At 57.3% G+C, this 24,781-nt stretch overlaps 3 protein-coding genes across 4 annotated transcripts; 1 reads left to right on the top strand and 2 right to left on the bottom strand.

Annotated features, from left to right (window-relative positions):
- Nucleotides 1-3,102: 3,102 nt before the first annotated feature.
- RNASEH2A (ribonuclease H2 subunit A) lies at nt 3,103-10,370 on the bottom strand. 2 transcript variants are annotated; one of them, XM_032396074.1, is made up of 10 exons: nt 10,125-10,226; nt 8,788-8,993; nt 7,590-8,014; nt 7,327-7,398; nt 7,074-7,200; nt 6,885-6,972; nt 4,903-5,040; nt 4,710-4,797; nt 3,397-3,520; nt 3,103-3,280 (listed from the first exon to the last, which is right to left on the bottom strand). In XM_032396074.1, exons 3-10 carry the CDS (start codon nt 7,714-7,716, stop codon nt 3,145-3,147), a joined length of 900 nt encoding a protein of 299 aa, XP_032251965.1. In that variant the 5' UTR covers nt 7,717-8,014; nt 8,788-8,993; nt 10,125-10,226; the 3' UTR covers nt 3,103-3,144. The 2 variants fall into 2 exon arrangements, with proteins under 2 accessions (XP_032251965.1, XP_032251966.1); XM_032396075.1 differs by lacking the exons at nt 3,103-3,280; nt 3,397-3,520; nt 4,710-4,797; ... (2 more) ...; nt 7,074-7,200; nt 7,327-7,398 and having other exon boundaries at nt 7,622-8,014; nt 8,788-9,042; nt 10,125-10,370.
- Nucleotides 10,371-10,503: 133 nt separating this feature from the next.
- Nucleotides 10,504-14,012, top strand: PRDX2 (peroxiredoxin 2). Its single transcript, XM_032396076.1, has 6 exons — nt 10,504-10,614; nt 11,085-11,196; nt 11,285-11,438; nt 12,054-12,176; nt 12,343-12,473; nt 13,684-14,012. Exons 2-6 carry the CDS (start codon nt 11,094-11,096, stop codon nt 13,767-13,769), a joined length of 597 nt encoding a protein of 198 aa, XP_032251967.1. The 5' UTR covers nt 10,504-10,614; nt 11,085-11,093; the 3' UTR covers nt 13,770-14,012.
- Nucleotides 14,013-16,136: 2,124 nt separating this feature from the next.
- Nucleotides 16,137-17,993, bottom strand: JUNB (JunB proto-oncogene, AP-1 transcription factor subunit). Its single transcript, XM_032395989.1, has one exon. It carries the CDS (start codon nt 17,681-17,683, stop codon nt 16,640-16,642), a length of 1,044 nt encoding a protein of 347 aa, XP_032251880.1. The 5' UTR covers nt 17,684-17,993; the 3' UTR covers nt 16,137-16,639.
- Nucleotides 17,994-24,781: the final 6,788 nt, after the last annotated feature.

Raw genomic sequence — 24,781 nt, 5'->3', positions numbered from 1 at the left:
CTGGATGGGTAAACATTTTGCAACTACAATGATAACCAGAGGCTGTGGCTTGAATAGAAGGTGACCCTAGGGTGGGGAAATGGGGAGGCCACAGTTCCTCCCCAAGGTCGGCCTTCACTATCCCTGCCCTCAGGCCTTCGCAAAGCAGGTCTTCTCATCTCCAGGTATCTGCGCTTACTGTTCCCACTGCCTGGAGCCCTCCTCACCCTCCTGTTCCACGGCTCACCCTTCCCCACCCTTCCCGATCTCCGCCATTCAGCTCCTCAGGCTCTGTGAGCCCCAGGGCAGAGCTGCCATCCCCCTCATGCACTCCTGAGCTCCCCTGGACCTCAGTGGGTACTCAGAGACCTTTTGTAGCTGGCTCAGCGCTGGCTTCCTGGTGCCCAGCATGGGACCTATATGGAGTGGAGAGGTATTCGGTTATCCCACTCCCCAAATTCATGCTGCAGTCCTAACCCCAGTACCTCAGAATGTGACTATGTTTGGATAGGGTCTTTAAAGAGGTAATTAAAGTAAACTAACGTCATATGGGTGGGCCATAATCCAATGACTGGAGTCCTTAAAAGAAAAGATTAGGGGCAGCTGGGTGGCTTAGTCGGTTAAGCATCTGCCTTCAGCTCAGGTCATGATCCCAGGGTCCTAGGATTGAGTCCCGCATTGGGCTCCTTGCTCAGCAGGGAGTCTGCTTCTCCCTCTCCCTCTGGCCCTCCCTGTAGCTCGTGCTCTCTCTCTGTCTGTCAAATAAATAAATAAATAAATCTTTAAAAAAATTTTAAAAAAAAAAGGAAAGAAATCAACCCTGCCAAAACCTTCATCTTGAACTTCTAGCCTCCAGAACCGTGAGAAAATAAATTTGTTTAAGCCACCCAGTCTGTGGCACTTTGTTATGCAGCCCTAACCAACTAATACATGCTCCATAAATAATATTTGCACAATACCCTGGGCTTCTGCCAACGGAACATTTACTAACAAGTGAAAAGCCATCCCCTTTCTTCCTTCTATGAAATTGCCACTGCTTCAGTCAAGGAGGGGTCAAGGGTGAGGGAAAGAGGTGGGGGGGTGGATACTGGGTCTCTCCCACCCCCAGGTACCAGTTCTTAACTTTTTACCCGATATTCCCTTCCCCCTGACAGGGATTGCTTTGGGCATAGATATGTCCTACTTTCAGCCAGGAAGTGACAGGGCAGCTGCTTGGGGATGAGGCCTTTGGAGGTTGAGATGTGATGTCTGGAACTGTGGCAGCCATAGTGGGACCATGAGAGGCAAAAAAAAACATCAAAAATGGCAAAAGAGAAGATGAATTTAAAAAATAGTGTCCTTGAGGGGTGCCTGGGTGGCTCAGTTGGTTAAGCATCTGACTTTTTTTTTTTTTTTTTTAAAGATTCTATTCATTTATTTGACAGAGAGACAGCGAGAGAGGGAACACAAGCAGGGAGAATGGGAGAGGGAGAAGCAGGCCTCCCGCCGAGCAGGGAGCCCGACGTGGGGCTCGATCCCAGGACCCTGAGATCATGACCCAAGCCAAAGGCAGTTGCTTAACCAACTGAGCCGCCCAGGTGCCCCAAGCATCCCACTCTTGCTTTTGGCTCAGGTCATGATCTTGGGGTCATGGGATCAAGCCCCGAGTCAGGCACTGTGCTCAGTGCAGAGTCTGCTTGAGATTTTCTCTCCTTCTCCCTCTGCCCCTCCCCTCCTCCCATGCTCGCTCTCTCTAAAATAAAAAAATAATAATCTTTTTTTAAAAAAATGGTGTCCCTGATGTTGAGCCACCTGACTTCCAACCTTCTCAGAGTGAGATAAACCTATGTTGCTACTGGCAAGGCTGTGCGGGAAGGAAGTGCTTACTTACATTGCTGGTAGGAGTGCCGTGGAGTACAAGTCTTCACAGAGAGGAATTCGGGAATCTCTCTCCAAATTACAAACCACATAGATCCTCTAACCCAGCAAGCCCACCTCCGGGAACTTTCCTACAGACAAAACTGCATGAGAAATGATGGCCCACTCCAGTCATTCTCCAATGTAACGGCAAGCTGGGCGACAACTCAATGTCTCTTAAGAAGCGTTAAAAAAACCACAGGACAGTCACGCCGAGGACTCTGTAGCTAGAAAGGGAACGAGGAAGGTCTTTAGGCACCCATTTGGAATTACCTCCAAGATGCAGTGAAGAGTAATGAATGTGCACTATCTAGGCTAGAGTTTGTTTCCATTCCTAAAACAAAAACAAACTTCAGGAAAGTATCCGCACATATATTTTGTAACATGCCAGGCTATCTCCAGAAGGATGTAAAAGTTACCTGCTGTAGCCTGAATATCTGTGTTTCCCCGAGGTTCATGTTGATATCCTAATTCCCACAGATAACGGTATTAAGAGGTGATTAGGTCAAGAAAGGGATTAGTGCTCTTATAAAACGGACCTAGAGAAGGTTCCCTGCCCCTTCCACCATGTGAGCACACAGTGAGAAGTTGGCAGTCTACAGCCTGGAAAAGGGTCCTCACCATAACTTGACCATGCAGGCAACTGTGATCTTGGACTTCCGGCCCCCAGAACTGTAATAAATGTCTGTTGTTTATAAACCACCCGGGCTGTGTTATTTTGTCATAGCAGCCTGAAGAGACAGACACCTTGGTAAGCCCACTAGTGATCTGGGAGCACAGTGGGAGGGAGGCTTCTCAATGTCCTCCCTCCTAATTCTGCATCCTACAAATATATTATGCATTTAAAAAATTAAATAAGGGCACCTGGGTGGCACAGTCAATTAAAGGTCCGACTCTTGGTTTCAGCTCAGGTTGTGATTTCAGTGTCGGGCTTCAGGCTCAGCATGGAAGTCTGCCTGAGATTCTGTATCTCCCTCTGCCTCTCCCTGCCCTCGCTCCATGCACACATTCACCCTCTCTAAAATAAATAAATAAATCTTTAAAAAGTGAAATCAAATAAAAATATAAAATAAAATAAAATCAGCCAGGGCCCATCCTGTTTCGGTTCGGAAAGTCTGTAGCCGGGTCCAGCTGCAGAGCACCCTCCCAACCTGCTTCCACCGCAAAGTACAACCAAATGCTTAGCTTTCAGTAAACAACTTTTAATCACAAAAGGGGGGCGGGGGGGGGGGGGGGAGGGAGGCACATAAAGGGAGAACAGGCTGGCTCCTAGAAGGTGGTGGCTGACTCCAGGCCTCGCTCCTGGAAGTACCGGTGCGGGAGGTGGGGGTGGGTTCGGGGGCCTTTGCTGAAGTAGGACATGATCCTCCCAGATCCCTCCTGATCCCCTGTCGGCGAGTCCTCCCTGTGGGAGAGGTGGTGATACTGGCCACTTCGGGGTGTTGGGGGGGAGGTATTCCCAGGGAGGGCTGAACCCTGGCCTCCTTCCCTCTCTCCTCACAGCACCTCCAGGACACCCACCACAGAACGCCTTCTGCCTCCTTCTCCAGGATGCTCTGGGCCGTGCGCCAGCTGAACCGGACAAACTGGGGGAAGCCGAACACAGGCTCCACGTGCTTCCTCAACCACGCTTTTGTCTTGGGATCTGAGGGATGGGAAGGGTGGGGTGGGCAGTGGTGATGGTCCCTGAGCCCTGACACAATGTCCGAGTTCCTCAGCCTGGCACCTGAGGTCCCACTACCTCATCTCCAGCCGCCAGAGTACCGGAGGCCCCTCCCACTGTTTGAGGCCCATTCCTGCCTCAGAACCTTTGCCCAGGCAGCTCCCTGCTCCAACTGCCAACAGGTGCTCAAGGTAGTTTAGGGGAGACTGCCTCTGAAACATCCTTTCACCCCCTCAAGGACAACGGTCATTAAATGAGCATCTGTGGACCATGGTGTTACTGCCCAAAATCCCCCCCAAAACTAGAAGCCCAGTGGGGACAGGGAGGTCCCTGTTGACCTTGCTCATGGCTATATCCCCAGGCCCTCAGTAAGCACTAAATGCGACCCAAACTGTCTTTGGCCTGGACCTGGTTTCCTTACTTTGGCCTCACCTAAGTTCCAATCACAGACTTGCTGTGTCTCCCCACCCAACTGCCCATCCCTCCCTGGGCCTCAGAAGGACCAGAGGGTTCCTTGAACCCAGCTACTGACTCTTGAAATCTACTCATGGGGACGCCTGGGTGGCTCAGTTGGTTAAGCATCTGCCTTCGGCTCAGGTCATGATCCCAGGGTCCTGAGATCGAGCCCCGCATCAGGCTCTCTGCTCCGCAGGAAGCCTGCTTCTCCCTCTCCCTCTCCCCCTGCTTGTGTTCCCTCTCTCGCTGTGTCTCTCTCTGTCAAATAAATAAATAAAATCTTTAAAAAAAAAAAAAGAAAAGAAAAGAAATCTACTCATGGCGGGGGGTGGGCACATGATCACCTACCACACAGACAAGGAGAGTGAGCCTCATAACTGGGAAGAAAACAATAGATTTAAGCTGGGGCTACTGGACATCAGCTGGCACCCCTCGCCCCTGCCCCTTAACAAACAGATGCCCACCAAGGGTGTCAGGCCCTCACTGGGGCTCCAGAGACAGGAGAGAGGGAGAGGGAAGGGAGGAGAGAGCCTGCCCGCTGGAATCCAGCTCTGCCACAGGCTGGCCATAGCAAGTGGCTCCCCGTCTGAGCCTCAGGCTCTTCCACTGTGGAGCGGGATGAGTGCAACGCAGAAAACCGTAGAAGCGCGCTCAGGCCTCCCTTGTCAGTGTTACTGCCAATACCACTGTCTCAGGGCGGCTCCAATCTGCTCACCATTGGGGTAACCAGAGCCATAATCAGCATCCAGGTCCTGCAGTTTTTCCACAAAGTGCCAGTTCTTTACAGCCTGGTCACGGGCCACCTGTGGGCAAGATACAAACTTGGGATCTCCCTCCCTGGAAGCAGGCACGCCTGCCTCCTGCCCAGAGGGACGCTAGGAGCTGGCCACAGCCAGCAGGAGCCCAACCTTGGCACAGATACTCGCAGCGCTGACCACAGGGTAGAGGGCATCTGCCTTGGCCTTGACTGTCACCTCAATGCCGGGAAACCGCTCCTGCAGCCGCTCCTGGTAAGTCTCTGGTGGCCCCACAGTGTCCACAAATACCTGCATGGTGACAGAAATGTATTCATTCAGCAGACATCTGGAGAAACAACTGTGTAAGTGATCCAGCCTCCCAGCATTTACACATGCTATTCCTGTGCCTGGAATATTCTTCTCTCAGCTCATCCCTAGGGTGCAGCTTTCTCGGGCATCTCTGTCCAAAGTCCTCTCCAGGGGCACCTGGCTGGCTCAACTGGCAGAGCGTGCGACTCCTGATCTTGAGGTCATGGACTTGAGCCCCACACTGGGTGTAGAGATTACTAAAAAAAAAAAAAAAAAAAAAAAAAAAAAGTCCCCTCCAAAAGAGGCTGTCCCTGATCAAGTTGAATCCATTCTACACTCACTGAGCACCTAAGCATACCATGGCTACACCAGATGCCAGGAATATGGCAGTAAACACACCAGACAAAAATCTCTGTCTTCCTGGAGTGGATACCCTGGTGAGGGCCACAGACAAAAAACAGGATAAATAATAAAGGACAGGGAAAAGTCGGGACGGATTATTATTTTATTTCTTCTCTACTTGTTTTTTTAAGTAAGCTCTATGCCCCACGCGGGGCTTGAACTCACGACCCTGAGATCAAGAGTCCCATGCTCTACTGACTGAGGCAGCAAGGTGCCCCGGGAGGGGTTATCATTTTAAACAGTGGTGGGAGAGATTCGGAGAGGTCACTCTGAGGTGGTGACATCTGAATAAAGGCCTGAAAGAGATGAGGGAATGAGTCATGGGGAGATCTCAGAAAGAGGATTCTTGACAGAAGGAAGAGCCAGTGCAAAGGCCCTGAGGTGGGACCATGCCGAGTATGCTATACAGCAGCAGGGAGGCCTCATGGCTGGAGTAGAGAGAGGAGATCCATGATCATGATCTCCACTGCTGTTATCCTCAGAAATCACCTTTGTCATCTGCTTACCAGCTGACCATCTGTGTCCCCTGACTTGGCCATGAACCCCAGAGGGCAGAGCTCTTGTCTGTCTGCTCCAGTACTGCACCTTCAATGCTACGTTCCAGTCCAGGACCTCAGCCATCTCCCCAGCAAGGTCGGCCTTGTTCGTTCCCTATCTCAAGTGTATTTATCCTTGCTATTCTCTCACAACAGCCTGTTCTTTGCTGCAGAGTACTGGATGCAATGCCAACTTATATTTCCCTCTGGTAATTTAATCTCACTCTCTCTCTTCCACTTGACACTGAACTTCCCAGGTTTAATTTTTACTGAAATCAAAAAGTTAAATGTTGAGATCTATGACTCAGATGACTATCTGGGGGCGCCTGGGTGGCTCAGTCGTTAAGTGTCTGCCTTCGGCTCAGATCATGATCCCAGGGTCCTGGGATCGAGCCCCGCATCAGGCTCCCTGCTTAGCGGGAAGCCTGCTTCTCCCTCTCCCACTCCCCCTGCTTGTGTTCCCTCTCTCGTTGTCTCTCTCTGTCAAATAAATAAATAAAATCTTTAAAAAAAAAAAAAAAGAAGAAGAAGATGACTATCTGCTGCATGAGGAGCAGACTGTAAAGAACAGGCCTCCAAGTGGGGGGAGGATGGGGCAGGAATCCAGGAGAGGAGGGTGCCCTGGGCTAGCACAGAGGCTTTGGGCAGGTGGACAGATGCGGATTTGTTCTGGACTCTGAGCCTTTAGAATACAGAGATAAATTAAATGAGAGTGGAGCTGGGGGCTCCTCCTTGGTCCAGGGTGGGGCACACATTTAGGGTAGAAAAAGTAGTAAAATGTCAAAGGCAGCAACATATACTCCTGAGGTAACCCAGGCATGTCTGACCTTGAATCACCCACTGCACTTGTATACCTCCATTTTACCCTGAGGTAATCAAACATGCGCAACCCAACAGTCAGCTCACCTGGGCAACTTTCACACCCTGATCCAAGGCATATTGCACCAGCCCAGTGGCTGTATCATGGGATAGGGAATTCAGGTTGTACTTGACCCTGCAGTGGGAGACAACCCAGTCAACCCCGATCCAGATACGGATCCCTTCCAGCCCATGCTGGCTGCCCCTCCACCCTGGCCCCTCCGGGAGGCCCCTCACCGCCCAAGCATGCTGGTAGAGATGAGGTTTGGAGACAGCACGTCCAATGCCCAGCCCACAAAGTCCCCGTCCTCCTCCATTTTCACAAAGAGCCTGTCCCGCTCGCTCTCCGATAGGGTCTTTGAGTCTGGGAGGAGGGTTGGGAAAGAAGGGGAGCGACTAGTTCTCCCAGCTCCTGTTCTCCCCCTCCAGTTTGCACCCGCCCCTGCACACGCCCAGGAACCCCCTCACGAGACTCACAACTCCAGCTCACCTGCCACTTTCAGGGCCTCCAGATGTGCCAGGCGTGAGAGGGGGCAATAACAGATGGCGTAGACCATGGGGCCTGGAGAAGCGGGGGTCCAACCAGTGAGCCAGTGAAAACCGCTATCCCTATTCCATAATCACCGCTTTCTTCGGTGTCATCGCCACTATGACCCCCCCCTCCCCGGGTAGGGTACAATCCCAGCTCCCGTTCCAGTGCAACCTGCGTTCCCCTTATCACGCCCCTCCCCCAGCCCAGTCCCGGAGGCGCACCCAGCACCGGGCCCCGGCCCGCTTCATCGACGCCCAGGACGCAGGGCTCCTTGCGGCACACCGCGGGCACAGGCGAGTTCAGGCGACAGCGGCCCGTGCTGTCTCTGTCCAGCTCGCCAAGATCCATGCCGCCTCTGCAGCCGCCACCCGCAGCAAGAACGAGGTCTGCAGGCTCAGGTCCAGGCGCGCGTTTTCCGCGGGCCCGGAAACGGCTCTCACTCCCGACCAATCGGTGCCCAGGACACTCCCCCGACGCTCCTGCCGCCGTTGACGTTTGCGCAGGCGCCACCGAAGCTCCTGCCGTATGGCTTCCTGGGAATTGTAGTTCCCAAGGCCGACAGCCGAGCTCTTCCTTGGGGGCACGGGGTGGGCGGAGTCGCTTTCCAAGCTCCGCCCCGGAGTCCCTGACGCCCCGCCCGTCAGGGCTGGTAAGAGGATAGGGAAATAAACGGGAAACTGACGCAGGCCTTGGAGAACTTGGCCCAGTCGGGAACTTGAAGGTCAAATACCACTATATTGCCAGAATACTGCCAGTGTCCACATCACTGGATCCCTGTCCCTCTGGATGCTGGCTATTTGTACTCCGTGTCCCTGCCACTCCACACAATCTAAGCCCTCTGGACTAGGTACTCCTACTTCCACTGAGCTCAGGCCTTCAGATTTGGGGTCCAACTCTCTCTCTCTCCCTCTCGGTACCTCACCCGGGCCCTCGCCCCTCCCCCCCGCTTCCTAACCTCTAACTGGGGCTAAGCCTCCCCCACCCACCTCCTCCCAACTGTGATCCCAGATCTCAACAGACTTCTGCTAAGAGCCTGCGCCCACCAGGCGGGGCCATTCCCCCCAGTTCAGGGTTCATGTCCCTCAATTCTCGAGTCTCAGCGGGGCTCACGTCCTCAGCCTGTAGGTGTCTGACCCGCATCAGGCTCATACCCCTTCTTCAAGGTCACAGTTCCTCCATCTCTGATTCCCCCTCCCTGCCCCTCACCATCTTTCTTCCTTTCTCCCCGGATGTCAAAGGGGGCTCACGGCTCCTGACTCAGCTCTCCCCTCTCCACCATCTTCTAGCCTCAGCCCTAAAGGCCCTCCTCGCACCCGCCCCCACCCGCGGCCCTTCCCCTCTCCCCGCCCACCCTGGGGACTCTCAACACCGGACTTGACAGCCCGCCCTAGGCCCGCCTCCTCTGCGTTTGTCTCTCACCCGGGTTCAGGGCCTCCAGTCGCAATCGGTTGGTTTGCAGGATGAACAATCCTGTTGCCTGCAGGGCCGCACCTGCACCAGATTCTCGCGGTCCATGAACACCGGGCCCGGCGCTGTGCCCAGGACCTCGCGGCTGCGCTCCTGCTTGCCCAGGTCGCAGAAACAGCGCCACTTTCCCCACGGGCCAAGGATCGAGTCCTCCACGTCTAGGGATGGAGGGCCAGGTAGGGGGGACCCTACCCCCTGTGCCCTCCTCTAGGAAGGGAGGAGGATAAAGACACTAACAACAACATCTCCTGTTTGCTGGGCTCTGCCTCTGTGCCAGGCACCCCCCCCCATAGATTATCTCATGTAATTTCCCCATCATTCCAAGGTGGGGAAACTGAGACCTATAGAAAGCAAGCCACCCTTTGAGCTCATACATCTGGTGTGTGACCCAGAGGAACTGCAAACTGACACTTCCCACCAGTGCTAGCCTGTCCAGTTGGAAGTGTGATACAACACGCTGGGTGCCCACGATCTGAAGCTGACTCCTGTCTTCAGGGGTGTGATGATGGGCCTGTTCAGTAGGCATAGTGTCACCTAACTAGCAGGGCTGCAGGTGGTAAATTAAGTGACATAACTGGCGTAATAGAACGAAGGTACTGAAAGCCTCTGGCGATGTGCTGGCATGTAGTACAAAAGCAATTATTATGGCCACTTTTCAAGCAGCTACAACCTTCTGAGTGCTTATCAGGGGCTCTTTACAATGCTTTTTTATGGACTCCTCCCTATGCCCCTAGGAAACAGGTCTTACCCCAACTCTGCAGCTCACAAAGTCCTAACACTTCATGCCTTACCAAGCCTCAGCCAGACAACACTGGATTCTTTTTTTTCCTCCGTCCAGCCCTTTGGCTTTGGCACTTGCTGTTCCCATTCCCTGGCACATTCTTCTCCCTAAATCTTTGCATTTGGGGCTTTTGCTGGATTCCTGCTGCATTGGTTACCCATCCTCTTCAGCCCGGCCTTCTCTGACTTCAGACGTTTACCCGTCCCCTCCTTTCTCTATCTCCACCCTTCCTAGCACACATCCATGAGTTTATGGATGTGTCTGCTTGGGGGTTTATTGCCGACCCATGTCCACTCTTCCCCTGGGAGAGGCTTAAAGTCGGTCTCTATTTCAATTTACAGATAAGAAAACTGAGCCTCAGAGAAAAGTAACCAGCCCAAGGGGGCCACGCCAGGGCGCAGATGGGGAGAGGTCTGAAGTCCCTGGAGGAGGGCGTGTTTGCAGCCAGCTGTTGAAGTGGGGCAATGGGGCACCTTTCCGCACCATCACACCCGCGGCGTGCGGTTACCTTTCTCCTGATGCTGCAGCCGCAGTTCCTCCCAGGTGTCGCCTCCGCTCTTCTCGCCAAAGTAATGGTAGTCGCGGGAGACCTGGGCAGGGGTCCCCAGCAGCAGGAGAATCAGAGGCAGCAGCAGTAAGTCCGCCGGGCTCCCGGCCATGCCGGACTCCAACCGACCCGGGCGCGCTCCGAGGAGGAGCTCCTCGCGGGGTATGTGGTGCCGCACTACCCCCACCAGCGGAGGCGGTGGTCGGGGCCCGCGACTCCGCGACTCCTCCCGCCGCTTGCAGGCGCGTGGACCGGGCCTGCTTCGCTCCCCACACCCCCCCCCCTGCGGTTGCAGTGGACCCGACCGCTCACTCGTCCGCCCACCCCCCCGCCGCCCTATGCGTCATGGTTCGTGCCGCGCATAAAAGGCACCCAGGCCCAGGGCGCGCTTGGTGCTGAGAACGCGAGTTCGTGCGTGTGCTGGTCTGTGCGTGCCGCCTTGCCCACGCAGGTATGGACACCTGGAGGGCACCGGGCTCTGGTGGAGCCCCCTTGGAGCAGCTCCGGCCGGGTCCAGACCTCAGCGCTGCAGCCTTTGTTTTCCGCCCGCCGTAGTGGCCGCCTTTGTCCTTGCAGGGGGAAACCGAGGCCTTGGCCTTGCATGCAGTACAGGCCGCATCGCCGAGCTCCCCGCCCCCTGCTCGCGGGCTCTCCTCCTGGAGCGGTGGGCTTGCGCCAGGGCCCTCAGGCCGACACGCTAATGGGGGGTCCCCGGCGGCTGCAGCCGGGCCGCTTTTGCTGGTCAGGGGGACGGGTCTCCTGCAGTCTCAAGGCCGCGCAGACCGGGTACCCGGGAGGGTGTGGGGTAGTGCTGCGCCCTCTGCCTCTCTTCCTCGGTCACCGGGCCCAGCACGCAGCGTGACCTTGGGAAGGCAGGACAAAGGGTCTTCCCGGGCGCACTGACCGGGCCGGGGGTCTCAGCTTTCAGTCATGGCCTCTGGCAAGGCGCACATCGGAAAGCCCGCCCCGCCGTTCCAGGCCACCGCCGTGGTGGACGGCGCCTTCAAGGAGGTGAAGCTTTGCGACTACAAAGGTGAGGGCGGCCGAGAGTGGGCCCAGTTGGGGGTGGGGCCCAGACATCAGAGGCCTAACTCCTTGTCTATGCCCGCTCCCTCCCGCAGGGAAATACTTGGTCCTCTTTTTCTACCCGCTGGACTTCACCTTTGTCTGCCCCACGGAGATCATCGCTTTCAGCGAGCGTGCCGAGGACTTCCGCAAGCTGGGCTGTGAGGTGCTGGGGGTCTCTGTCGACTCTCAGTTCACCCACCTGGCTTGGTATGAGCGGGGACTAGCAGGGAGGGAGGATGCAGCCAAGCCCACGTCCTCCATAGGATCCGAGCTATGTGTTCTTGCGGCTGTTGCTCAACATCTGGGCCTCCCTTTCCCCATCTTGAAAATAATAAAATTAAGGACGCCCAAGTCCTTAATGATGATGGCAGTAATTAGCATTTGAAAACTAGTTGCTGGGCCCAGAGAGTTGGAGATGCCTTCTCTCACTTAGGGCAACATAACCTCCCTTCCAATAACTATTTCAAGAAGGTGGAAACTCCAGTTCTAGACAATGAAGGGCTGGGCCCCAACACACAGAGCTGGAGAGAGGAGGATGGGGACTCTGAGGCAGGCTTTCTGCCCCAAGATGTGGGAGGTCACCGGCATATGTGAACACCCTTTGCTGGACCTGGAGCCTCGGCTTAGTCTTCCCAGCTGCGGGAAAGAGCCCCTATACGCTCTTCAGGGTGGGGTGGGTGGGGATCCTAGAACCTTGCTCTAAAGCCCCTTATCTCTCAGCTGCAGCACCCCCTCTTCAGCCTTTATCACACCCAGGCCCCCAGGGTGAGGACCCTGCTGTATCAGCATCTTGGGTCCCAGACTTGTCTCTTCCACTCCTAGGATCAACACTCCCAGGAAGGAAGGAGGCCTGGGCCCCCTGAACATCCCCTTGCTGGCCGATGTAACCAGAAGTTTGTCCGAAGATTATGGTGTGCTGAAGAAAGATGAGGGCATTGCCTACAGGTACTGTGGGGCCCTCAGGGAGCCCCCAATCCTCAGGATAAGGGGACAATGCTTGGGCACTGTCTTCCCTGCCCCCAGCCCTGTGGCCGGTAGGGAGTTGATACTCCCTCCCCGGCTCTGGCAATGGGAACTCCCAGCTCCTCACCATGAACCCTGATATCTTCAGGGGCCTCTTTATCATCGATGGCAAGGGTGTCCTTCGCCAGATCACTGTCAATGATTTGCCTGTGGGGCGCTCTGTGGACGAAGTTCTGCGGCTGGTCCAGGCCTTCCAGTACACGGATGAGCATGGGGAAGGTGAGCAGCCACACACGTTCACCTGGGTTCAGCTGTGGGTACATACTCAGCCCTCATGCAGACATTGACTGCCTGCTCTATCACTTGTGTGGGATGGATGGGAGGGCCCCAAAGAAGATTCAGTTCAGGGCCTCATCCGCAGGACTTTTCTAGTCTGGTGGGGGAGATACCCCAATATGAGGGTGGGGAGCTGGGAGATAACAGATCTATAGAAGATATTTGAGAAGGCATGTACCAAGTCAAGCTTGAATAATATTAGTTGGATCAGAGTACCTTCTCCTGTGGAGGACACAGCCTGATCACAGACCCTCGATGTCCGGTGGGTCTATGGCTGACGGAGAAGCAGGATTAAAGGGGTCAAAAAGAGGGGCACTAGGATGGCTCAGTCGGTTAAGCATCTGACTCTTGGTTTCAGCTCGGGTCATGATCTCAGGGTTGTGAGGTTGGGCTCTGTGCTTAGCAAGGAGTCTGCTGGAGATTCTCCCCCTCTGCCGCTTCCCCCACTCCCCCCACCCCCCGGGGGCAGGAAGAAAGTAATCTTTTTAAAAGGGGGGAGGGTGCCTGGGTGGCTCAGTCAGTTAAGCATCGGACTCTTGGTTTTGGCTCAGGTTATGGTCTCTGGGTCCTGGGATCCAGCCCCTTGTCAGGCTCCACACTCAGTGGGGAGCCTACTGGAGGATTTTCTGTTCCTCTCCCTCTGCCCCCCCCCCACTTCCACACTCTTGTGCTCATGCTCTCTCCAAATAAATAAATAAATATTTTTTTAAAAGATTTTATTTATTTATTTGACCGAGAGAGACACAGTGAGAGAGGGAACACAAGCAGGGGGAGTGGGAGAGGGAGAAGCAGGCTTCCCGCGGAGCAGGGAGCCCAATGCGGGGCTCAATCCCAGGACCCCGGGATGATGACCTGAGCCGAAGGCAGACACTTAACGACTGAGCCACCCAGGCGCCCCTCAAATAAATAAATAAATCTTTAAAAAACGGTGTGGGGGTGGTCAAAAAGAAATAAAAATGTCAGCCAGAACATCCTGTAGCTGGGCTTGGAGGGCTTTTCCCAATGTGCTATATGGCCTTGGGGCTGTACCACTTGGCTCTGGGCTTTTTTTTTCTGCCACTCCGGGTCTTTGCCTCTGTTCATCCCCTCATAACTGCCCTACCTTGAAGATGTAGCTCTAGCCTCAAATGTGCATCCCTGTGTCTTCCCACAGTCTGTCCTGCTGGCTGGAAGCCAGGCGGTGACACAATCAAGCCTAATGTGGATGACAGCAAGGAATACTTCTCCAAACACAACTAGACTGCAGATAGGTGGGAAGCTTGGGCTGTTGGCCTCCACCTCCACCTCTACCTGGATACCCCATGGTGACCCAGGAAAGGCCAGACTTGCCCCTTTAAACTCCGTAGTCTGTGAACCTGGAGGGCTTGGCCAAGGCCTTCTCATTCTCCCAGCTGGGAGCTGGTAAATGGTGAGCCCCTCCCTGGACCCATCTAGCTGGGCACAGGCCTAGAGGTGACCAATAAAGTATTAGGACAGACATGAGTCTGCATCGGTGTGGTCTCTCCTGGTGTCCTTGCCACCTCTGCCCTTTCTCCCTGGGAAACTGACGCTGTAGTTACTTATCTTCACCACAAGGTGGGAGCCTTACCTCATGCTCACTGCTTCCTCTCCTTGGCCAGAGGGTGCTTTCCGTGGGGGGAGGGGGGGGGTGGGGGGGGGGGGGAGGTAGGGTAGGCTGTTGGCCCCTTGCTGGGAGCAAGCCCCAGGATGCCCTATGTCCTAAAACCTGGCCACCCAGGACAGCACCCACACTTTGCCATCAGCCAGGCTGTGTTCAAATGCCATTCAAGAGCTGTGATTTTCCCTGTGATTGTCTCTTCAACAGTCAAATGAGAATAAAGACAACTAACTCACGTCACCACGCACATTAAATACAGTATGTGAAGCTTGGGCCCAGTTAATGGTTATTAGGATTGGTCCCGGGGGCTGGAAGAAGAGGGTGGGGACCCAGTCCTAAGAGCAGAACCAAGAGCTTGAGCTACATGCACAGTCCCTGCTGCAAGCTCTGACCCACTCTAGGTTGGAAGGGCTGCCCACCTGCCCCTGGGGTGGAAGGGTGAGGGTCAGGCTGGGAGGCAGATGTTAGGAGCCAGAGTGTCCCCAGGAGTACAGTTTGATGCTGTGCATGTTCAGGCAAGTGGTTTTGCCACTCTGAGCCCCCATTTCCTTCCACAGGACTGACATGTTCATTTAATCCATAGGCCCATTATTAATATTGCTATCCAGCCTAATAACCCTCCAAAACACTCATGTGGGCCTTGGAATTTTATCTACACTCCTTCCCCAAGGCCCTCCGTGGCCTTCCCTGACCTCATCTACCCACTCTTGGTTCACTCGAATCCAGGCACACACTGGTATCTTGCTATTCTTTAACAAGCTGATCTTGTTCTGGCCACAGGAACTTTGCATGTACTGTTCCCTCTTGCCCAGAACGTTGTTTTCTCAGAGCCTGTCTTTAAATCTGAAAAGTCGCATCATTAAAGGTCCACGTTTCCAATCCATTCTCCAAAGCAGCTCACCTCCCCTGCCCCATCACTACCACTTGGACCTCTTTTTTTCTCTTGCTAGCACTTACCACCATCTCCAAATCATGTTTGTTTGTTTATTGTCTGTCTGCCATGGTCCAGGCAGTGTCTCCTGGGCTAGGTTGTTCAGCATTTCATAAATGAATTAATGAATTTGTTCTGCCCACCCCACCCGTGCGGTTTCTCAGCGTGTGTTTTTCTCTGCTGTTCTGGGGGCTTCCAGCTCCGAAGCCAGCTAGACCCCTTCCGGGAGCACCAGCCGCCCTCCCACCAGCCCCAGTTGCGGGGGCGGGCGTCCCACGAGAGGGCGGTGACGGCGCCCGGCGGCCCAAGCAGCCGCCCCGGCAGGACCAGACCTGGCAGTCGCCCTGCTCCCAACCTGGCACCCGGGAGGGGAAATTGGCAGGCGGGAGCCGCCCTTCCTGGCGGGGGTGGGGGGCACGGCGGCGGCGACGAAGGCTGCAGCAAGCCCCCGCCCGGGTCAGGTCAGACGGAGCGCGCGTGGGCGCGGCGGGGCCCGGACGCCAACCCGAGGGGGCAGGCTTTGGGTTGGCTCCGGGACCCAGGAGCATGGCCCTCCCACCGCGGATGCTCTGGACCCAGGCCTGGGGCTTTCCGGGCCCGGGCAGCCGCCTGCCTGGGAAAATCCCGGCCCCCTTCCCGGCGCCGCAGCCCTGCCCGGCAGAGCGGGGGAGGGGATTCCCGGAATCTGCCCGGAGACCGCCGTCGCGTCACTGGACAGAATCGGCCCATGTAGGGGCAGCGCTTCCGCTGCGTCAGCGGGGAAAGCCCCAGCGCGCGCTGCTGGGCGGGGCTGCGCCCGCGCACTGCGCGTCTCGCTCCAGGCATCCTGCCCCCTGGTGATGGGCGGCTGGACAGCGTCCCCGCCCTGGACCTTCCAACCCCAGAGATCAGGGGACAAGAGAAGGGTTGGACGCCCGGACTGAGGCTGCAAGATACTTAGGTAGAGCTGGCGAGGAGGACACAAACACTGGAGCGAGTCACAAACAGGAGTGGGGTGGGGGCAGCCCACTATTCTCCTCCCTCCTCCCGCCCGGCTTGGAAAAAAAGACAACAGAAATTAATAAAGAACCATTTTTTTTTACTTAAATAGATTCAATAAAAAGTCGGAACAACAAACACACACATACACAACACATCTTAAAATAAACTCTTTAGAGACGAAGTGCGTGTTTCTTATCCACAGTACTGTGCAGAGGGGGGAGGGCAGGGGGCGGGGGTCCCTTCCCCAGTGTCCCCGCGGGCTTGAGTACCAGGCGGCGGGGCCAGCTCCGCCGCGATCGCCCCCTCCTCCCCTCCCTGTTAAATACACAAATATATTATATTCAATATGAATCGAGTCTGTTTCCAGCAGAAAAAAAAAAAAAAAAAAAAAACATACAAAAAAACGTGGAAGGGGGGCTTGTAAACGTCGAGGTGGAAGGACCGGGCGCAGAGCGGGCGGGCAGGAGTCCAGTGTGGTTTGCGGTGCCCCGGGGGCCGGTGCCCACCGCCTGCCCCCTCGCCCCTTGGGAGGCGTGCGCCCAGTCGTCCAGACTGGGGGAATGTCCGTACGGGGGGCGCTCAGAAGGCGTGTCCCTTGACCCCGAGCAGCAGCTGGCAGCCGTTGCTGACGTGGGTCATGACCTTCTGTTTGAGCTGGGCCACCTGCTCCCGGAGGAGCCCAGCAGTGCTCGACAGCCCCGCGTTCTCGGCCTTGAGTGTCTTCACCTTGTCCTCCAGGCGCGCGATGCGCTCCAGCTTCCGCTTCCGGCACTTGGTGGCCGCCAGCCGGTTCCGCAGCCGCTTGCGCTCCACTTTGATGCGCTCCTGGTCTTCCATATTGATGGGGGACACCGGTGGCGTGGCGTCGCGGCTGCGCGCCTCAGGCACCGTCTGCGGTTCCTCCTTGAAGGCGGAGGCTCCTCGGCCCAGGCCCAGTTGTGCCGGGTGGCCGCCAGCGAAGGGTGGCGCGTGTGGGAGGTAGCTGATGGTGGCCGTCGGGTACGAGCTCCCAGTCCCGACGGCGGCCCCGGCGCCTCCAGAGGGCGCAGAGGCTGGGGAATAGCTGCTGAGGTTGGTGTAGACTGGAGGAGGCTCCGGGCCGGCGTAGACGCCCCCGGGCCCAGCCGGGGGCCCCGAGCTGGCGCCCAGGGACACGTTGGGGGGCGTCACGTGGTTCATCTTGTGCAGGTCGTCCAGGGCTTTGACAAAGCCGTCGGCGAAGCCCTCCTGCTCCTCGGTGACACCGCCCCCGGCGCCCCCCGCGCCTCCGCCGCTGCCTCCCCCGCGGGGGTAAAAGTACTGTCCCGGGGGCGTGGGTGTCGTCGTGATCACTCCGTTGCTGTTGGGGACGATCAGGCGCTCCAGCTCCGATGAGGCAAGCTTGAGCGACGCGCCTGTGTCCGAACCCTGGCCGGAAAAGTAGCTGCTGCCACCGCTGCCCTCTGGTCCTGGGCCCCGCGCCCCGGGTGCTTTGAGACTTCGGTAGGGGTCGGCCAGGTTGAGCGCCAGGCTGGGTTTCAGGAGTTTGTAGTCGTGTAGAGAAAGGCCGCCCGGAGCCCGGCCGTATCCCGCTGCTGCGTATGAGTCGTCGTGGTAGAAGGGCTGTTCCATTTTAGTGCACATCCGGGCGGCCCAGGCGGTCTGGGGGGTCCCTGCGGGGCCGCCCCGGGCCTCGCTGCGGCGAGCGGCGCTCTGTCCGCGACGGTGGCTGGACCGGGTATCTGGACGCGCGTTCCCAGGAGCTGGCACCGGCAGGAAGAGGCCAGCCGGCGGCTGTGCGCGGAAGCTCCGTGCGGCTTCTCGAGCCCTTCTGCCTCTGTCTGGCGCGCTCGCTTTCCTGGTGTCGCTTCCCCCTGCTCCCCGCTCCCCGCTGACTCCGATGCTGGCCTGGCCGCGCTCAAGGTCCCGGCAGCTCAGCCTGAGCCACACGCCTTTATACGGCTATTGTCAGCTACGGAAGTGCGCTCCGATTGGCCGTCGCGCGAGCCGGGCCCCCGCGCCCCCCTCCTCCAGCGTGGGGAAGGGGAGGAGGCGGCTCGCGTCACTGTCAGGAAGCGCGTGTCCTTGTAAACAGCGGCCACGGGCTGGGTGGCTCGGCGCGGCTGCAGGGGGAGGGGCTCAGGGGACCCCGGGGTGCGCGAAGAAGGGGGTGCTGGTCCGAGACACACGGGGAGGGACTCCAGGGAAGGCGATGATTCCCCTGGATAGGAGGAACTGATACAAAGCAAGTGTCTGTATGTGTGTGTGGGGGTGGGGGGGTCTCCAGGGTGTACACGAAAAGGCCTGAGGGACTTGGAGTATCCGAGAGGGGTTGGAGGGCTGATTATTCACCGGGAGACCCCACAGAGGTGAGACAGGAGGGTTAACCGGGTTTAATGAGGGAGGGGTAAGGAAATACCTGATTCAATAATTGTGTGGGGGTCCTGAGTACAGAGGGGTTAAAGGATTGAATTTTTACTGGAGGGACTGAACCCAGGAAGAGTGAGGAGGGGGAAAAATCAAAAGGGTAAAGGGAGGGGGATGGAGGATCCATTACGCAAGATATGAGTAGGGGTCCTGAAGTCCATGGGAGAGACTGAGGGCCTCCATAAGGGGAAGGAATTGGGGGAATCTAGATATGTAGAAAGTGAGCGTACCGGCGTATACTGAGTCAGGGAAAATATGGAGGGGGAAAAGATGAGGACACTGTTAGAGGTTGGGAGTCACTGGGGTCATCTGCAAGGCCCTGATGAAGGAGTTAAAAGTGTCGGGACACACCTTCAGAGCTTAGATGATAATGACACAGGGTCTCCAGTTGAGACTTGAGAGGAGGGCTTTTTGAGGATCCTGGGGATTTGGGCTACTGGATCTTCCATGATTGGCACCCCCTCTTGTGGGTGACTTCTAGGCGCCTGTATTCTTTGCTCCCATCTCAAAGCCCTCCTCCAGTGACCCGGGGCTTGACCTACACCGCGTCCACTCCTGGTGCGTGAACCTACCCCGACGGCCGGGGTGCGGTCGCCCAACCCCACTCCTTCCTTAGAAACAGCTGGGGAAAGAGCGCCGCGGCAGGAAGTGTGGCAACAGCCCCCGGGGAAGGAGCCCGGCCCTGCCTCCGTCACTCGGATCCTACCGGACCCTGCGCCCCGCCCTGGGTCCGGTCGGGTTCTGCGCCTCAGAAGAGGAACGTGGACGTGAGACCCTGGCTAAGGCCAGGGTGCGCAGAACACGCCCAGCCGCGTAGGCCTCCAGTCACTCTACCCCCTCTCCCAGCAATGGTTCAGCCCGCGGCACCCGCAGGCGATCGCGGAGGCTGGCAGTCCGGGGACGATTCCATTAGCCCGACGGAGGGGGACGCACCGGGGAGCGGGCCTGGTCGCCATGGCAACAGGCCGGAGTCCGCGGGCTGAACTGGGGGCGGGGCGGCCCCGGGAGGCTCTCTCCCGCGCCCATATAAGGACACAGGAAGGGGTGGGGCCAGCGCCGTCCCGGGGCCCTGAGCCAGGACCCGGGAGCCCGAGTATCTGCCAGGTCCCAGGGCGCGCCCGGGCCCCCGGACGGCTAGTCCCGACCAGCCCCGCCGCCGCCCCCGAGGCCCCCACGGCCGCCTCGCTGGGCCCCACCCAGCTACTCTGGGGCTGCGTCCTGCCGGGCCCGGCCCGGCCCAGCCTGGCAGGTCCCCGCCTGCCCGCGGGCCTGGGTCGGACTTCGCCCCCGGCCCGACAGGGCGCGGAGGGGCGGGCCAATGCCTCGAGGTGCCCCCGGCGCCTGGGCGGGCTGGCACGACTGCCTCCTTCCTCGGGTGGGGTACCCTTCCTTTACAGCAGGAGGTCTGGGCCTCTCCTCCCCACATCCCTAGGGGCTGGGGTGCCCCTTCTCTCACACCAGTAGGCGCGTTTAGTCTAGGGGTCCGTCAACCATCCAGAATACCTAAAAAGGGGGGATCCCTTCCCTCTCCGGGATGTCTCCTTCATCCAGTCACAGGAGACCAGAAAATCCAGAGAACTCAGTGCCCCTTCCCCAGCACTACATGGAGGTTTAGATGGTGAGGCTCCTAGTTAGATTTAAAGTGGGACTTCCAAGCAGAATGTGAGCCACTAGAACAACAGGTGAAAGATCAGTCTCTCTCTCTCTCTCTCTCTCTCTCTCTTTCTCTGAGAGAGAGAGGCCTCTATCTTCTGGGAGGATGGAAATTTCTTTAGGGTAGAGAGAGGCTGAGAGACAGGGGCTAGCCTGACTTTGTAGGGCAGAGAGAGAGCACAGTTAAGTGTGAGGGAGAGAAGGAAAATGAAAGACGCAAAAAAGAAACTGAGCTTGTGGGGGCAGGGGGAAGTCCAGTAGAGCAGTGAAGTTAGGGAGGAAGGTCCCATGAGAAGCTGGGGGTATCCCCATTTCTGGAGGGTCCTTGTGACCCCTGGGTGCTCCCTCCCCTCCTCCTCTTGCTTGAACTGCTCCCCTAACCCCACCCCAGGCTCAAGGGAGATTCCAGCGGCTGGCCGCTGAGTCTGGCGGGCTTGCTGCCAGGCCTGTGTCTCCCGCCCATGCTAATAACTGCAGCTGACATCTGGCTGGGCCCTGCGGGGGCGCAGTGGGCAGCGTTGGGGGGCTGGGCAGGTCTGGCCTGAGGGCAGCATCTTGGGAAGCCAACCTGCAGGTCCCGCAGGCCAGGAGGCCACAGTGATTCAGCCCTGGCCAGTGCTGAGGTTGGCCATGCCAGGGGAGTCCTGGACGGAGGTGAGGCTGGCCCAGAGAGGGTCGAGATGGAGGACAAAGATGGAGCAAGGAAAAGTGGATGTGTGGGGGCGGGGGTCAGGGCAGGGAGAGAGATGCCCAGAGAGACAAACCGGGGGCAGGGTTAGCGTCATGCAGACTAACAGTGAGACTCAGAGACACTTAAGATAGGCAGACAGACTGAGAAATAATAATTATTATTTTAATAGCTAACACTTATATGGCTCTTACCACGGGCCAGGCACTCTTCTAAGCGGTTTACATAGAGTAACTCATTGCCTGCCTCCCAACAACCCAGCGAAATGCATGCTCTTTGTATCCCCATTTAACAGACAAGAAAACTGAGACACACAAAGGTAAGGAACTTGCTTGATATCCCATAGCTACAAGTACTGGAGTCAGAATATAACCTGGACTGTCTGGTTCCAGAGTATTAGCCACTGTCTTGTGGATTTTCGTAACCAGAGAGGCATTTATGCTATACCAAGTGTATGGCAAGCTCTGCAGGCCCTTTCCTGAAGGGTCTCTTTCTAATCTGCGAAGTAGAGCTGGGCACAGGGCAGAGGGGTGGGGGTGGGGGTGAGAGCAGGCTAGCATGTTGAAGTGGGGTCGGGTTGCTCCATGTACTCTGCATGGGTGTTTGAGCAGGGGGTGGGGATTGGGCCAGCAAAGGAGGGCGGGGGCCCAGCCGAGCTGGTACAGCCGGTTCCAGGCCCCTGCCAGTCTCACCCTTGTGGCCTGGGCACCACCCCCTCACACCGCCCTGCTGGCGCCAAGGCCGGCTGGGCTGTGAGGAGGGTGTAAGGAATAGCCCCCTCCCCCACCCAGCCTGGGTGCCCAAACTGGCAGCTGGGTACTGCCCAGCCCCTGGGCTTCAGATCAGCATCTGGCTGAGAAGTCTGTGTCCAGACTTCTCCAACACCCAGGGGCCTGGGGCCTGAGGAGTGGAATAAGGAGGAAGTTCACCCACCCCCACCCACAGGTTTCTCTGGGGCTTTTGGCCTTGAGGGACTTCTCCTTCTTATAAATAGCCTGGTGACCCCCTTGCCCCAGCCCCACTGACTGACCGGGCCCTCACCAGGAAACTGGGCTGGGGGCTGCCCGTGAGTCAGCCAGTGGGCAGGCCAGGGCGAGAACCCACAAGTCATAGCACCCAGCCTCCCGCGTCCCTGCCCCTGGGTGTGGACAGACAGCTGGGCAGGAAGAGGCTGAGAATCACGGAGGCCCTCCTCCAGGAACCCCTGGCCTGCCAGCCACCCCCTCCCCCACCTCTGCGGTTTGGGGGTCCCTCACCCCCTCTCCTGGAGAGGAAGCTTCTGGGTTTTCTTGGAAGCAGGAAGGAGAGTCTGTCTCCTCAGGCTGACTCAGCTGGGCATGAGGGGAGTTTCCCACAAAGCTACTTCTGCCCCCCCCACTGCTGGGAGCGGTCTTGGGGGGCCTAAGCATGGCTGACATCCTGGGTCACCCCTTTACAGGGGATGTGGTAAAAAAATAAGCCCACACCCCACCAAGGACTGAGGCTGATGAGCTGGGCCTCCTAGGGGAAGTGACAAACAGCAGGGAGGGAAGTGGGGGGGGGTGATGTTTGGAGAGAGGAAGCACCAGGATGGGGGGGGCAGAAACAGACTGGGAAGCACAGAGCCCCACAGCACCTCAGCATGGTCCAGGAGCACGTGTGTGTCTGGTTGGCTGTGGGTTTGCATGTGGCTGGCCTGTCAGGGCGTGTGAGAGTGTGTGTGAGGCCTCTCTCCTCAGTGCATGTGTCTGTGTGTTGGCCCAACCCTGCAGGGGTGCGTAGGGCCTGTCTGCTTTGGGGGGCAGGAGGTGCGTGAGTGTATGTGCATGGTCTGTGGAACAGGTTGCATGTGGCTGACCCGTATGCATTTGCTGCTTTGGAGTTCATACGGCTAACCTATTCGTGTTTGGTGTGTTTTGTGTGTTTGTGTGTGTGAGGTCCACAGCTTGCCTGTGTGAGGTCTGTGTGTGCGTGTGAGGTCTGTGGCTAGTCTGTACGTCTGTGTGAGCTCTGTGGCTGTGTGTGTGTGTGCGTGCGTGTGCGTGTGGCTGGTCTGTACATCTGTGTGAGCTCTGTGGCTGTGTGTGCGTGCGTGTGCGTGTGGCTGGTTTGTACGTCTCTGTGAGCTCTGTGGCTGTGTGTGTGCGTGTGTGCGTGTGGCTGGTCTGTACATCTGTGTGAGCTCTGTGGCTGTGTGTGTGCGTGCGTGTGCGTGTGGCTGGTCTGTACGTCTGTGTGAGCTCTGTGGCTGTGTGTGTGTGTGCGTGTGTGCGTGTGGCTGGTCTGTACGTCTGTGTGAGTTCTGTGGCTGTGTGTGTGCGTGTGTGCGTGTGGCTGGTCTGTACGTCTGTGTGAGCTCTGTGGCTGTGTGTGTGCGTGTGTGTGTGCGCGCGTGTGTGTGGCTGGTCTGTACGTCTGTGTGAGCTCTGTGGCTGGGTGTGTGCGTGTGTGTGTGTGCGTGTGGCTGGTCTGTACGTCTGTGTGAGCTCTGTGGCTGTGTGTGTGCGCGCGTGCACGTGCGCTAGCCAACAGGTCCTGTCAGGGTGTCTCTGTGCCAATGTGTTTACGAATGTCCGACTATGGCTTGTTCATGCCTCTCTGTGCTGGGTGTGACTGTCTGGCCAAACCATGTCTGTAAATATGTCCGTTTGTCTGCTTGCATCTGTCTAGTCTGTAGGTGGGTCTGAGTTGTGTGTGGTACTGCTGAGGTATTGTGTATGTGTAAGGCCGTGTCTCTGGGTCCCTTGGAGCCTTGGGAGTGTGTGTGTGCGCAGTGTGTGTGGGAGGCTGGGGTTCTCCATCATGGTGTATCTGTGTCCTCTTCATCCACCTCTCTGTAGGTTTAGGTTTGTCTCTCTTGCCTCTGAGTACCTTGCTGAGCTGGTGATCTTGTTAGTGTGTGTGTGCACGCACGTGTGTTGCTTTCTCTTGTGTCAGGATCTGACAGTGTGTGCGTGTGTGTGTCTGAACATCTCCCGAGAAGCAGTAGATGTCCCTATCCTGAAAGCAACTGTCCCTTCTCTCTGAGTCTATCAGCACGTGTGTGTCGCCTGCCTGTGTCTGCACCCAGTTCTCTATGTTGCTCTCCTGCCTGTGTGTCTCTGGCCTATTATATTTGTCTCAGTGCGAGTGAGTGTGGCTGTGTCTGCTGGGCTGTGTGCTTCTCACCCGAATGTCTGTCTGTGCCTGTGTTTGTCAGTGTGTCCATCTTGCCTGTGTGCCCAGTTGATTTATCTGTATCACACACACCCCACCTGCATGCCTCTGACCTGCCGATGTCTTCATGTGTTTGGCAGAGTTTCCATCTTGCTCCTGAGTCTGCCCTGTCTCTGCCCTATATGTGACGGCCGCTGCTGGGTCGGCTTGCCCAGATGTGTGTCTGACCCTGTCGGTGTGTCCCTGCTTGGCAGTCTCTCTGTGGCCAAGGTGAGAGGAGTTCGTGTGTCTGGACTGGGTCTCTTTTGGGGTGACTGTGTGTGTGTATACTCCTTGCCACCCCCTCCCCCAAGTCTGGCCACCCTGGGCCATGTTTACTCTGCCCCCAGCCGATTTCTGCCCTGCCCGGGGAGGGGCTGACCCTCCAGTCTGTCCAGCCGGCAGTCCACAGGATGTTCCCCAGACGCTGTCTCCGCCGACATCCCCTCCCTTTGGCCACCCCTGGGTCAGGACCCAGGCGTCCAGGGCAGCGGGGGTGGGGCTGCAGCGTGCGGGGGGGTGGCCTGTCAGGGCCCCGGAATGAGGGTGGGAGGTGGGGAGGCAACGGGCCCAACAGGTTCCGCCTCATTCCTGCCCCGCTTCTCACTTCCTGGGTGCCTGCCTGGGGCAGGGGGTGGACGGGATGAACCCCATGGCCTCAGAGCGCCTGGGTGGGGCACGGCCCGCCCCGCAAGACCTGGCTTCTGCTGGGCACCTTGACACCCAGGCCCGAGAGACAGGAGGAACCTGGGTCCTTCTGCCTGCCAGGCCTCCTCCTATTGCTGTGCCCAGCTCTCAGG

This window comes from Phoca vitulina, unplaced genomic scaffold (assembly GCF_004348235.1).
Source record: "Phoca vitulina isolate PV1807 unplaced genomic scaffold, GSC_HSeal_1.0 scaffold89, whole genome shotgun sequence".
Lineage (NCBI taxonomy): Eukaryota > Metazoa > Chordata > Mammalia > Carnivora > Phocidae > Phoca > Phoca vitulina.
This window is presented reverse-complemented; position numbering and strand designations above follow the sequence as displayed.

Bases quoted from the DNA above. Each gene is read 5' to 3' on its own strand.
- PRDX2 (XM_032396076.1), top strand. From the start codon at position 11,094: ATGGCCTCTGGCAAGGCGCACATCGGAAAGCCCGCCCCGCCGTTCCAG. The intron at 11,439-12,053 runs GTATGAGCGGGG...TTCCACTCCTAG, and splicing joins CAGTTCACCCACCTGGCTTG to GATCAACACTCCCAGGAAGG. The intron at 12,474-13,683 runs GTGAGCAGCCAC...GTCTTCCCACAG, and splicing joins CACGGATGAGCATGGGGAAG to TCTGTCCTGCTGGCTGGAAG.
- RNASEH2A (XM_032396074.1), bottom strand. From the start codon at position 7,716: ATGGATCTTGGCGAGCTGGACAGAGACAGCACGGGCCGCTGTCGCCTG. The intron at 7,399-7,589 runs GTGCGCCTCCGG...CCGCTTCTCCAG, and splicing joins GGGCCGGGGCCCGGTGCTGG to GCCCCATGGTCTACGCCATC. The intron at 3,521-4,709 runs GTGAGCAGATTG...CCCATCCCTCAG, and splicing joins TGGCTCTGGTTACCCCAATG to ATCCCAAGACAAAAGCGTGG.
- JUNB (XM_032395989.1), bottom strand. From the start codon at position 17,683: ATGTGCACTAAAATGGAACAGCCCTTCTACCACGACGACTCATACGCA.